The sequence below is a fragment of the Protomyctophum parallelum genome (genome assembly GCF_964188405.1).
Source record: "Protomyctophum parallelum genome assembly, chromosome: 4".
Taxonomy (NCBI): Eukaryota; Metazoa; Chordata; class Actinopteri; order Myctophiformes; family Myctophidae; genus Protomyctophum; species Protomyctophum parallelum.
Genome location: NC_139700.1, coordinates 510,001 through 523,637, shown reverse-complemented (window position 1 = coordinate 523,637; position 13,637 = coordinate 510,001). Strand labels below are relative to the sequence as shown.

Sequence of the window (13,637 nt, the reverse complement as noted above, 5' to 3'; positions counted from 1 at the left end):
AAAAATCTTCTCTTATTGGGGGCCTTGGCATATATTTTCAAATGGGGGGTCCACATGCTAATGGAATTTTGGAGGTCCTTGAAAAAGTTTGTGAACCATTAGCATAGATCATCAATGGGTTCCTAAACCTTTCAGCCAGGACACAACCCCCCCAAAATAATATTTGAACTGGGGAACCCCCACCCAAAAAAAATAATAATTGGGCACCCAAACGCTGTAGAGTGTAGACTATAGACTGGCAGGGAGAGGTTGCACCAGAAGAAGTCTTATAGATCCAGTGGTTATATGCTGTGGGGATACTTTTAGAATGTAGTCTACTAGTCTTATAGATCCAGTGGTTATGCTGTCATATTTGTCCTCTCCCGAGCAGAGCACATCTCAGAGCTGGTGAAGCCCCACAGCGTTTGTCTAATGAAGGCAGTTGGACTGAACCATTCCACCCAGCATCGGGGGAGACCACACTGCAGGGTTCTGGTGAGTGAGGTAGACCATATTGTTTAATAATATTCAGAACATGCATTATTATGTAGCTACCTAGAGTCTAGACAATATTGGTGCAGTCCAGAGGAGGATAATTAGAAATAAAGTTGGTCCATGATCGCCCCTTAAGATGGAAATCCTGCATCTCCAAAATAGTAACTTCTCCAGAATTAGACAATGGCCAGTGGCATGTGTAGCTTGTCTCCTCGTCATTGCATGATGTATGACTCATGCTAGTTGTTCAGTGAAACAGCTGAGATGACACTGCGTTTGACTCCATGTGCGAGTCATGGTGCGACATGGTCTCTAGAGCGACAGGATCTGTATAGGCATGGACCAAGTGTTCATTTCGTCAACTGCCTTTTTTCACGGAAGAAAACTAAACAAAAGCTAAGCTACGATGACCAAAACTAAGACTAAATATATTGGCAATTTCATCAACGAATAAAAAGTAAACGAGTACAATGTTGGGGAGGGACTAATGGAGAAGAAAAGTCATTTTATGTTTGCTTGCACTTGATCTAAAATCTCAGAATGTGTCACACTTGGGAGCTGGTTGCATGCTGAAAACAGCCAATCTACAAAGTCTAAAATCATCTATTACGACGCCACCAAGGCCCGCCTAAATACATTTTAGTCAACTAAATCAACTGTAGATCTAGTCGACTAAAATCTTATGATTTTTAGTGGAATAAAACAAGACTAAAACAAACATTTCATGTTGACTAAAATATAACTAAATGGAATTTTATTCAAAAGGAACAAACTATGACTAAAACTAAATAAAAAACTACACTGCATGGTTGTAACTACTGTCAGAAACAATAGGCAATAGGCATATGCGCAATAGGCATAGAGGAACAGGCAGTGACTAAATTAGAATAATAAATCAATGAGAAAAGATGCTTAGCATTTGAACACGAGGTCCTTGTAAACCACCAACATCTACAATTGATGCAGTATGTCATAGAATCAATACAGGGCATCCTAGAAGTGTCCATAGTTGATCTGTGTTGATGTTGACCTCAGCACGGTATGCAAAGAACAGCGTTCAAATCCTGTCTCATGCCCTCTATGATGAATAATTCACAACTTATCAATAATTGACCTTCTTGACCTTGGCCTGACTCGACGTTGGCCAAATTGCATCGTGGTCAGATATTGGGATTGCGATCTATTTACAATTTAGGCATTTTAGTATATATAGGCGCTCTTCTTTTTTTTTTTTTTTTTTTTTTTGCGGCTTACGCCTTTTATTGATTTTTGAAGGGACAGACAGTAGGCTGACAGGAAACGGGAGAGAGATGGGGGGATGACATGCAGTAAAGGCCGTGTCGGGTCCGGGAGTCGAACCCGCGGCACACTGCGACTGGATAACCAGTCCGGTGCCCAGACCGTTACGCTACGGCCTGGGCCATAGGCGCTCTTCTTCATCCAGTGCAATTTACAGTAAGCAGGTATAAGTACGAGTTACGTCAAATGCGTAGAAATAGTAATCTAGGATCATATATTGGTACCGGCTAAACCAATAACCTATCGACATCAGCCTAAAGTTCTCTAAACGGTATATAATATCAAAACAATCTTGAATTAAGTTTTATGGAATTCAGTGAGTTGTGATTTGTATGACATAGTATATTGAGTCACTGCAGGCATATACAGAGTGACGTAACATTTTTAACTAAAATCTTTGCTTCTGGGGGGTCATATTTTCAGATTCAGATTTCAGATTCAATTACATATAGTTTTTGGGGTCCTTGACATGAAATACTTTGAGAACCACTGACATAGAAACATAGGTTTTTCAGAAAACTGTCTCATTTAGAATACTTCTTTTGGCCTCAGGTCTAAATGGGTTTTAAACAGCGTTTATTCTGATTTCATGCTGTAGTTGCTACAAAATACCAGCGGGGGGTGCTCTCGTTTTGCCTGTTCCATGTTCTTGTCATTGTCCTCTTGTCCATTCGTTTCTGTATATTAACCCTGAGACCGAGACCAAATTCTACTAATTAAATCCTGACAGTTTCTATATCAGTGGTTCTCAAACTATTATGTATTTAGCCGCCGACCCCCATCTGAAAATATGTTGTTCCAGTGGACCCCCCCCCAGAATTAAGCAAAGATTTGAGTTAAAAACGTTTGCTCTGAAATAATATATATTAAAAGATTTGCGCCACAACTAAAGTTTAATATAATGGTTACCGTAACCATTATTTGAAACTTTGGTGTGGTTAAAAGTGAAGGTGAGCGATTAGTTCCAGGTCTTAAAGGGTAAGGAGCCTAATGGCAGAGGGGATGAAACTGGCGCTGCCCTTAGCCTTCTTGAATGTAGAGCCACCGTATCTGCTAATTTTAATCTCTCTCTCTAGGTACTAAGTCTATGGAGAGGTTTCATGGTTACAAGCAGACAACCAGCAAGGGTAAGATGCGTGCGCACGTAGAAAAAAACTAAACTGTCTCCTATTTTGGCATGTAGAACTATCAAGTGTTTTTGTTGAAAATGCTTGCCTATAACGGCAGGGGAAAGCCAGGGGTCGAGTTGATTCATGGATCTTTAGACGGTAAATCGATCAGTAAATGCTCAGTGTGTCTTTTTCCCCACTGGCCTGACCTTATTGATGCACGGCCTCTGTGAGAGTCTCCAGGGAGCTGTCTGTCTGTCTGTCTGTCTGTCTGTCTCTGACTGACTGACTGAAAAGTGTAAAGAGTCTTCATACCGTATGTTTTATGCAGTAATACTGCATCCAATATGCAAGTGTCATGCATTTCCATTTAACCACATAAGCCCTTATAGGCTTATACTGTATAATAAATGAATAGTGCACACAATGCACGTCGTTGCAATGCATTGTCAGATATTTTGGAAAAGATTCAGATTTTTATTTATCGATCTCGTGTTGTCTTTATAGCTATCTAGCTATATATCTCGTGTTGTGTTTATAGCAGACTCCTCACTCATATTGCAGTTTGGCAACTCGAAAGCAAACTCCACATGCCCAAACATTTTATTTACCTGCCATAGTGTCAACCCCTACCCCTTTGTTGGAACGGTGGAACTAGACTGGCATATTCGATACCGATATGACCCGATATGACAAATAAGGGCCGATACGATATTTGCCGATACTGATACAGTATCGGGACATCTCTAGTTTTAATTCAATTTGAACAACAATACAATAATGATGTTTGTGGACTGTGGGAAAGAAGAGATTAGTTTTTAGTCCAATCTTCCTATTCACCCTCATGGCCTGAAACAGTTTGACTTCAAATGGAAAAATAATCCTTTTTAGAGCTAACATTAAGACGTATTAAATCCTTTTGCTATATTTACTTAGCCTGTAACAACAGAACAATCTCTAGCAAATAACATTGTCAAGGACATACGGCGTGTAATTATGAACAAACATAGCACAACCTTGTGTGTGTGCGACTGACTGACTGTGTGTGGTATGTGTGAGAGGGAGAAATACGTTTCCCTATTTAAGTTTCGGTGGCTGTGACCATGACACGCACATGCACACGCACGCACGCACGCACAGCGACACCACGTAAGCCACTTATCTGACTTTTCCTCCATAGTTCAGTCTCCCCTCCCTCTCTCTCTCTCTCTGTTTGTTTTTTCCTGGAGAAACACAAGTCACTATTCACTTCACTAGCTACTGACTGACTGACTGACTGACTGGAACTATAGCTAGCTGCACATGTATGTATTATGGCTGTTCTGCATGTATGTTTGTACACAGTATGCATTCCTCAGTGTTCAGTGAGCCTACAGGCATGCTTACATTTATTTGGTATTTTCTCAGTGACAAATTGATTAACGCTCACTGGGAATTTGACTTCATATCTATAGGTCGTATGTGTTTGTGTCTACGGATCTACATTTTTGCTATAAATGTGTATCTATATACAGCATATGTGTCTGCATCGCTACTTTTTCTTCTTCTTATTCACTTTATCTAATTATGTATGTCTGTTTATCACCTATCTGTATTTGACAGAGGTGTGTGTGTGTGTGTGTGTGTGTGTGTGTGTGTGTGTGTGTGTGTGTGTGTGTGTGTGTGTGTGTGCGTGCGTGCGCATTTACAGGTGGAGAGTTCTTTTAGCTACCTTGAGATATGCTCCATTAACATCCACAGCATCTCACAGGTACACACACACACATACACACATACACGTACACGCGCAAGCGCGGCGCACGCACGCACAGCATACAGACAACAAACTAAATATACGGCTGAAATGTATGGATAGTTGTCTCTGTGATGGACAAAATGCACTCAAAACTAGCATGAGTTTTGGGGCACGGTGGCACAGTTGGTAGTGCTGTCGCCTCACAGCTAGAAGGTCCTGGGTTCGATTCCCGCTGGGGACACTGTGGGCACTGGCGGCGTGTTCCCTCCTCCGCGTCATCAGTGCCCATACCCGAGGCGGGGGTTGGCGATAGGGCCTTTCTGTGTGGAGTTTGCATGTTCTCCCCGTGTCCCCTAGGGTAGATACCCTCACAAAAACATGCCGTAATCCTGGTCTCTAAAACTACCTCCCCCTGGCCAGCCGGGGCGCCTGATGGAGGGGAAAGGAACTGGTCGGAATAACGTGTCCCTTCCACGCGCTACGTCCGGCCGGGGAAATTCCCCTCTGTCAGGTGAAAAGAAGCAGCTTGGACTCCTCATGCATAGAAGGAGGCATGAGGTCAGTCCGCTGCCCCCCCCAGGTTGGCAGAGGAAGTGTAGCGCCCAGGATTACATTAGATAATTGGCACTGGGTGAAAAGAAAACTGGGTTACAAAATCGTGGGATAAAAATTTAATTAAAAAAAAAAAGAACTAGCATGAGTTTTGAGTGCATTTTGTCCATCATTTTATATATGTATATGCCACAGAAAAGTGAAAATGTAGGCTGTGGTGTAGAATTTTTCAGCTACATGTGGGGGTAGAAATAGCCCAACTTAAACTACAGTAGCCTAATTAACTGAAAGTAGTTATGCTATAACACCCCCAAGCTAATGGCTTATACTTATAGCCTCTTTTACCAGCCTGTAATGCTAGCTACTGCTAAGCTACTGCCCAACACTGGAAATGTGAATAGGCTATAACTGTCATTTTCCATCCACTCACCTACATGAATGCTTTCCCCTTGCTCTGACTCATACTCATACTCATACTCATACCACACACACACACACACACACACACACACACACACACACACACACACACACACACACACACACACACACACACACACAGACTGGATTTCCGCTCTCATTCATAAAATTAAACGGCACAGATTATGTCCCACCTAAAGAACAACAAAACAAACAAGGACTTAAAATATAGCAAGCTAAATACAGACCTTTCTTCACGACAGCCATATATTGGCACAAATAGTAGGGTAACACAGGTTTTACTAATTGTGTGTTTTTGTATTTGCTTTCCTCTACTCCGTTTGCTCTTTTACGTCATTTATTGTTTTTACATGTTCTTGTTGATTGATTGATTGAAGTATTTATTAACAGATTGGAGAATTACAGTACATGTAATGTCTTATTAAAGTAATACATGATATTAAGTAATACACACGATGTGAACATGCACAGCTATGTGCATAGACTTCAACTTGTTGTTTATGCCCCTAAATGACTGGCTGTCTAATGATGGTAATCCTTGCTATAGATAGATGGTGTTTGTTCAGTAACCGGGGTCTCCTGTCTCTCCAGCTCTTCAGTAAACAGAAAATAGATTTTCAGTTTGGGATACCGATTTTATCCAATCAGGTGAGGAGAAAGGACTCATACAGGATACACAGGATAAATAGCCCTTGGCTAAATCCCACCCCAAAAAGCGATTGTTGACTGTTGCTATGCAGGTCAAGCTTTCGCCACCTCATTTTTCTAAGACGGTTACAAACATATAGCAATATTAACCTCATAAAACTATTACATTCACAAAAGTAGCTACACTTTGCGCCCACCAGAGCGAGTATTGTTTTTACTCTGCCAGTCTCTGTGACGGGAAATAGGAGGATGTGTGAAAACGTGATTTTCTTTTTACATCTGTTATGCCCAGCCCCATATATGGAGAACCATGACTGTGATCAATATTATAATAATAATAATGAATTGCATTTGTATGGCGCTTTTCTATGCACTATGTGCCTACTCAAAGCACTTACAATGGTTCATTCATTCATACATTGGGAGGTGAAGCGGCGAACAGTCGACGCCAGCGTCCTCACTTCCCACCCCCAATTCAACCCTTATTAATATTAAGCCCATATATGGGAACGCCAATATATGATCATATTGTGACAGTCTCATGGTAACCACTGTGGTTGCCGCAAAGGTCACAGTTAACTATGGAATCATGCATTTCCCGTCAGTCAGTCAGTGTATCACTAAAAATCCCCATACATGGGGAAAGCCCCTATATGGTGCCCATGTCTCGTGCCCAGGTCTCGTGACATCACACTAAAGGTTGTCTGTCTGTCTGTCTGTCTGTCTGTCTGTCTGTCTGTCTGTCTGTCTGTCTGTCTGTCTGTCTGTCTGTCTGTCTGTCTGTCTGTCTGTTTTCCTCAGGTGGTCTTGGAGACGGACAGACAGACGTTTTCTTTCAGCGTGTCGTGTGTCCAAGACCTGGAGGCCATGGTCAGTCACATGACCACGTCTCTGAAGAAGATCTTCCCTGACTCCTCACCCGGGTAGGCCTTACAATTCACATTTAGCAGACGCTCTTAATCCAGAGCGAGTTACAGTAAGCAAGGAAACCACACGCAATGTAATTCATCAAATGCATAGCAATAGTCATATAGAATCATAGAGGCCTATTCATACTCCAGCTTTTGGTGACCACCGAAAACTACAACATGACGTCTCGCCGCGGTGATAAGTGACTCACCGCTCACACAAACACATCTCTCAATTTTTTTTTACTAACCACGGTTAGTAAGGTTGGTCACCTTATCACCTAAAACTGGAGTATGCATAGGCCTTTAGGCTTTAGTAAACCAAGAACCTATCATCAGTCTATAACAGTAGAATTCCTACAAAAACGAAATAAAAAATCTCTACATTGAAACTATAAAAAACTATAGGATGCCAGGTCTACAAATTAACCTGGTCATCGAGGCTAGGGCAAGAGCTACAGAAAGTGCTGCAGGCTTATTTACGTACTTTACTACACAGCCACATTATATTATATATATATCTCATCTAAATTAGTTGATAATATATATATATACTTTGAGAGCTGCTCCCTCTAGTGGTCATTGGGTACCTCTGCGCCATGCTTCACATCAACTGTACTGTATATGAGCCCCTCTTCTGTGTGTCACACGCTTCACAGAGACTAAACTGAAAGCACATTGTAGTCTAGCAGCTGGCGATGTCGTTTATCTTTCGCCAGAAACGGTAATATGTCGGCCGCAAATGGGATCGGAACGCCGGATGGATTTGACAAAAAACTGATTTTGGAGTATTCTTCAGAGAAAACAGGCAGGAAAGAAATCATAATGAGTGGATTCCAATGGGGTGCGCGCGCATTTCGCCTTGTACCTGGAGGGACATAGCAACCTGCCTAGCAACCTGGGCAACATTATAAATGGGTTCCAGTTTATTTCTGGTTGCAGTGTTCGTGAATATCAGTAGCTGCAGACAGGAAATAAACCTGCACCCAAGCTGTGGCCTAGCAATTCCACCTGCAAGTATATCTACACAGTATAGTGAAATGCATGGTGTACTCAGTCTGTTTACAATATACTCAACATACGTTTCAATGAGAAACCTAGATAATTAGTAGTGGGTTGTATCAGATACACAAGTGACTCCTTTATAGATTTTAGTTTTCCCACAGTCCACTTTATAGAGCCTTCATTTGCTATCGAATGATGTACGTTCTTGAGAACAGTTCCTTCAGAGAATGAATGAAACTTTATTGACAGCCGTAGCCAGTAGATGACAAACGACAATTAAAAACATACAAAACAGTTACAAATAAATCCATTGGTTCATAAAACTCTAAAACTCTCTCGTAAAAAAAGAGGCACTCGTACCAATGTTTCCACATCAAGGAGCGGTATCTAACAGTGCTAAACCTGGGATTAGTCAACATCTTAATCACGTTGTTAAGTGACCCATCAAGTCTGCTTTTAAAGCTGAACATGAGGTTTCTCAAGAGAGCCTGGAAGGTGGTTAGACCAGAGTCGCAGAAGAGCTGACTAGCACTGCCACCCCTAGGCTTCTTCAGGAGAATCCTGAGAGCATCGTTATAAGCCACCTTTAGCTTGCGCAGACTCTCTTTGTTATAGTTCACCCATAAGGGGGCTGTATACAGCGGGGTGCAGTACGCTCTAAATAGGTTCACCTTGACCTCAACTGAACAGTAGTGAAATTTCCTGGCTAACATATTGGCTTGGACATTCTACGCTGTCTATACATGTCAGCATCATCTTCCATCTTATCTGTAATGATGTGCCCCAAATATTTACAGCTGCTACAAACAGAGAGGGTTTGATCCGACAAGTAGAACACAGGGAAATGCTGTTTCTGATCCCCCTTGGTCCTGCAAATGACTACCACACTCTTTTTGGCATTGTATTTGATGTCATACGTGACCCCATACTGAGAGCAAATGTTCAGTAGCTGCTGGAACCCAGCACTACACGGGGAAACAATGGCCAAATCATCGGCATACATAAAATGGTTGATCAAAGTGTTACCTATCATGCAGCCAGTCCTACACCCTCCCAGCAGCCTTGACAGGTCATCCATATACAGATTGAAGAGGACGGGGGACAGCAGCCCCCCCTGCCTCACCCCATTGCCTACACTGAAGGGGGAGGACAGGCTGTTCCCCCACGTTACCTGCATGCTCTGCTTGGCATACCAGTATGCCAGGATGCGTATAATGCATCCAGGCACACCCCTCTGCTTCAGTTTGACAAAGAGCTTGTAGTGGTTAATTCGGTCAAAGGCCTTGGAAGCGTCAATAAAACCTATCAGCATGGTTGAGCCGTGTCTTCTGTAGGGACATCTTACATGCCTTGGTGTGTGTGTCTGTGTGTGTGTGTGTGTGTGTGTGTGTGTGTGTGTGTGTGTGTGTGTGTGTGTGTGTGTGTGTGTGTGTGTGTGTGTGTGTGTGTGTGTGTGTGTGTGTGTGTGTGTGTGTGTGCCTGCGTGCCTGCATGCATGCCTGCGTTCACGCGCAAAGGAGGCTTTTAAAGATTCCTCCAGATCTCCAGGAGAGACTGTGGAAGATGACCAGTCAGGAGGAGGAACTATTGGAGGCCCAGTCTGTATCCTGTGGTAGGTATAGGGACGTATTCATCTATAGTAAGGTGGAGGAACTATTGGAGGCCCAGTCTGTATGCTGTGGTAGGTATAGGGATGTATTTATCTATAGTCAGGAGGAGGAACTATTGGAGGCCCAGTCTGTATCCTGTGGTAGGTATAGGGATGTATTTATCTATAGTCAGGAGGAGGAACTATTGGAGGCCCAGTCTGTATGCTGTGGTAGGTATAGGGACGTATTCATCTATAGTCAGGAGGAGGAACTATTGGAGGCCCAGTCTGCATCCTGTGGTAGGTATAGGGACGTATTCATCTATAGTCAGGAGGAGGAACTATTGGAGGCCCAGTCTGCATCCTGTGGTAGGTATAGGGACGTATTCATCTATAGTCAGGAGGAGGAACTATTGGAGGCCCAGTCTGCATCCTGTGGTAGGTATAGGGACGTATTCATCTCAGAAGCACTTTGACACATTGTGACTTTTTCTTCTTCGAGTCCGTATCAATCTCAGATAGAGATGTTTTTAGTTCCACGGTCACGCATATATAGTGACTTCCAAGTTTTCCAGCCAAGGTCATGGCCACTAGCGAGGCTTTCCATTCCATGACTAACAGAACCTATCATTCATTTCTTTTAGAAGTTACACCTCTGGCACAGTAAATTCCTTAGTGTCAATTTAAGAGTGCACAATGAGTGTACAAATGGAATCAAACGGGTCTATTTGGACACTTGTCAGAGTGTGTGTGTGTGTGTGTGTGTGTGTGTGTGTGTGTGTGTGTGTGTGTGTGTGTGTGTGTGTATGTGTGTGTGTGTGTGTGTGTGTGTGTGTGTGTGTGTGTGTGTGTGTGTGTGTGTGTGCGTGCGTCTGCATGTGATGCATGTGCTCTCCAGGAGGGTTCTCTGACACCTATGCAGCTCTGTGTGACTTCAACGAGCTGCCCTGTAGAGAGGAGATCCAGTGGGTGAGTGCAGCACAACCTCATCAACACCTTATAGACCGACCAGCTGCATTAAAGTCAAAGTTATAAGATTCTTACCGATTTGTTAATTCTATTGCCAGGATGTTGACAACATCTACCACGTCCACCAATGTCGAGAATTCAATCTGCTGGACTTCAACCACTTGGACAACAAGTGAGTTATCTCCTTAACCTTCGCCGGGCCTTTGCAGCCTTTTCCTTCTTGCTCTCCTCGTGTTCTACAATTTACAATGTAGGCGTTTAGCAGTGCAAAGAAGGAAGAAAAATGTTGAGCTTCAAAGTCTCCTCTCCTCTCCTCTCCTCTCCTCTCCTCTCCTCTCCTCTCCTCTCCTCTCCTCTCCTCTCCTCTCCTCTCCTCTCCTCTCCTCTCCTCTCCTCTCCTCTCCCAGGGACTTGGCAGTAGCGGTTGCAGCGGTCTCTTTCAACCAGTGGTTTACCAAGATCTCCTGCAGAGACATCAAGCTGGTATGCGCTTGGCTATTAGTCCCCAGGATTTATTTTTATTTTTTCATTTTAATTTAGAGAATCATTTTGACCTCTTTTTCTTCCCAGTTTAGTCGGGCTGTCCTCGTCCCACTCCTCCCGCCCAACACTCCCCGCTGGCAAGTGCATGCCCCGCCCCCAGCCTGTACCAGTACAAGTGCATGCCCCGCCCCCATCCTGTACCAGTACAAGTGCATGCCCCGCCCCCAGCCTGTACCAGTACAAGTGCATGCCCCGCCCCCATCCTGTACCAGTACAAGTGCATGCCCCGCCCCCCAGCCTGTACCAGTACAAGTGCATGCCCCGCCCCCAGCCTGTACCAGTACTTGCAATGACCAATGTCACCCACGGGCCAATTGTGTTGTCCAGGCAAAGGCGGTTGATTCGAACCCACGACCTTCGTGGTGGTGGTGGGCAGGGTGGGCACGGCGATCCTCCCTCCTGTTTTAACCTCTCAGAACCCCACCCATCTTCTCTCTTTCTTAGTCTCTGTATAATGTTTTAACCCATTCTGACCGGGCACCCATTTTGGTGTCAGCATCATGTTATGCTTTATCTATTTAAAAATAGCAGATCTACAAGCTCATATCGCGCCACCGAGTGGCGCGATACGAGCTTGTAGGTCTGCTATTTTTGAAAAATCGAAGAGCGACTGACATTTTTAGAATCTGATCTCAGGTCAGAATGGGTCCATCAGACCAGTGTGTGTCCGGCGGAAACCTCGTATGAATCTGATCTCGGGTCAGAATGGGTTAATTATGTGTTGATGTCTGTCTGTCTGTCTGTCTGCCCGCCTGCCCGTCCGTCCGTCCGTTCAGTCATCAGAGCTACAGCAGCAGCTTGTCCTCCTGCTCTCCAGGTCTCCCAGTCTGGAGGAGCTCTCGCTGGAGGCCAGCAGCATCAAACCGTGAGTGCGTGCGTGCGACGGTGTGTGCATGCGTGAGTGCGTGAGTGCGTGCGTGCGTGCGTGCGTGCGTGCGTGCCTTCTCCCAGAGGGCAGAAGTACAAACTCCATTTAAAACATGGGTAACATCACTGACAATTTTTTGTGTAGCCTGCTCATAAATAGACTGCAGAGAGGGGAGTGTCTTAGTTACCCCTATGATCTTCCCCCTGCAGTCTGCACCAATCTGAACAATTTGGACCTCAGTTGCACTGAGAGATTACCGAACCAAACTGTGATGCCAAATCTGACCGGGCTCGATAAAACATAATGTTTTGGTCAACACCATGAACCCTAGCTAGCAGCAGGAGCAGGCAGGGTCGCAACAGTTCTTGCTTGAGAGGGAGAGAAGGGAGGGAGGGAGACATCTATTTATAAACTCTTTCGAGACAGTCTGGACTCTATAGCAGCGCCTCGGGGGCGTGGTGTGTATTCCAGTGCGATCCCAAATCATGCGTCACTGACACAACATATTTTCAGATGGTGGTCTGCGGACAAATACATAGAAATATGGGAACTGGTTTAAACAACATTAGAGCGGTGCTCCTGTTGGAGATATTATGTCTGTGTCCCTTGCCCTATGCCCATATGTGGAGTTCTTTGTCAGCCATGCCCAAATATGGAGTCTATGCAGACGTCAGAATGATGTCAGAACAGGCCAGCTCCATATATGGACACTGTCCAGAGACCGGGCAGAGGAGGCCTTTTTGGGTGGTGGGCACTGCACTCCCTCAGGGGGTGTGGAACGCGTGTGTCGAATTTGATGTAGGTGGGGCGGACGGTTCTCGAGTTACGTGGATTACAACCATGTACAGAGACTTGGTGCAATTTATAGTTAGATTAGGAAGCAAGACCAAATAAGCAACTACACTTTGAAAACAAGCTCAAAGTTATTATTAAAAGCAGACACTGCATGGTAAACTGGAAACCCTTTGAATAAGGTGACTATATAGTGACGGTATTTTCGTTTCAGGGAGTTTGCTCTCAAGATGGCGGCTTCCCTGCGAGAGCACACCTCCTCCTCTCTCCACTCTTTGAACCTCTCTGCCAATCACATCGAAGACAAAGGTTTGTGGGTGTAAGGTCTTTACAGACTGGGGGCTGTATTTTGCGTGTGTTAAGTACCAGGTCTTATTCCCTAACTTGAGTAAACTAAAGACCTGGAGGCGTGATCAATGCTCTTTGGCCACTCAGAATAGCCAAATGGCATTGGTCACGCCTCCAGGTCTTTAGTTTACTCAAGTAAGGGAATAAGACCTGGTACTTAAGACACGCGAAATACAGCCCTGGGTGCGTTCTTTTGGAAGAACGGCGGGAAAATGCTGTTCAGTGTATAAAACGCTGAGAGCTGGACTTTGCTAAACGCAGAAGTTCCTGAAAAGACTTCTTTGCCCCCACTGCATGTGTGTTTTTGTCCCCCAGGTGTAATAGCTTTAAGTCAAGAGTTGGGAAATCTCCCCTCGGG

The 13,637-nt window shown here is 44.3% G+C and overlaps 1 protein-coding gene across 3 annotated transcripts in view; it reads left to right on the top strand.

The window, feature by feature from the left end:
• The first annotated feature begins 432 nt into the window (after positions 1-432).
• carmil2 (capping protein regulator and myosin 1 linker 2) overlaps positions 433-13,637 on the top strand; it is an 87,267-nt gene continuing 74,062 nt past the window's right edge. For 2 of the 3 annotated variants that reach the window (XM_083762376.1, XM_083762375.1), the window contains exons 1-11: positions 433-474; positions 2,850-2,900; positions 4,573-4,632; positions 7,060-7,181; positions 9,689-9,783; positions 10,658-10,728; positions 10,827-10,900; positions 11,136-11,211; positions 12,048-12,136; positions 13,146-13,240; positions 13,595-13,637. The exon at positions 13,595-13,637 is cut by the window's right edge and continues 44 nt beyond it. In XM_083762376.1, the coding sequence (XP_083618502.1) occupies positions 2,874-2,900; positions 4,573-4,632; positions 7,060-7,181; positions 9,689-9,783; positions 10,658-10,728; positions 10,827-10,900; positions 11,136-11,211; positions 12,048-12,136; positions 13,146-13,240; positions 13,595-13,637 (752 nt within the window). In that variant the 5' untranslated portion in view covers positions 433-474; positions 2,850-2,873. Of the gene's footprint in view, positions 475-2,849; positions 2,901-4,148; positions 4,187-4,572; positions 4,633-7,059; positions 7,182-9,688; positions 9,784-10,657; positions 10,729-10,826; positions 10,901-11,135; positions 11,212-12,047; positions 12,137-13,145; positions 13,241-13,594 lie in introns of those variants that run through there. The other variant, XM_083762377.1, reaches the window with a different exon arrangement.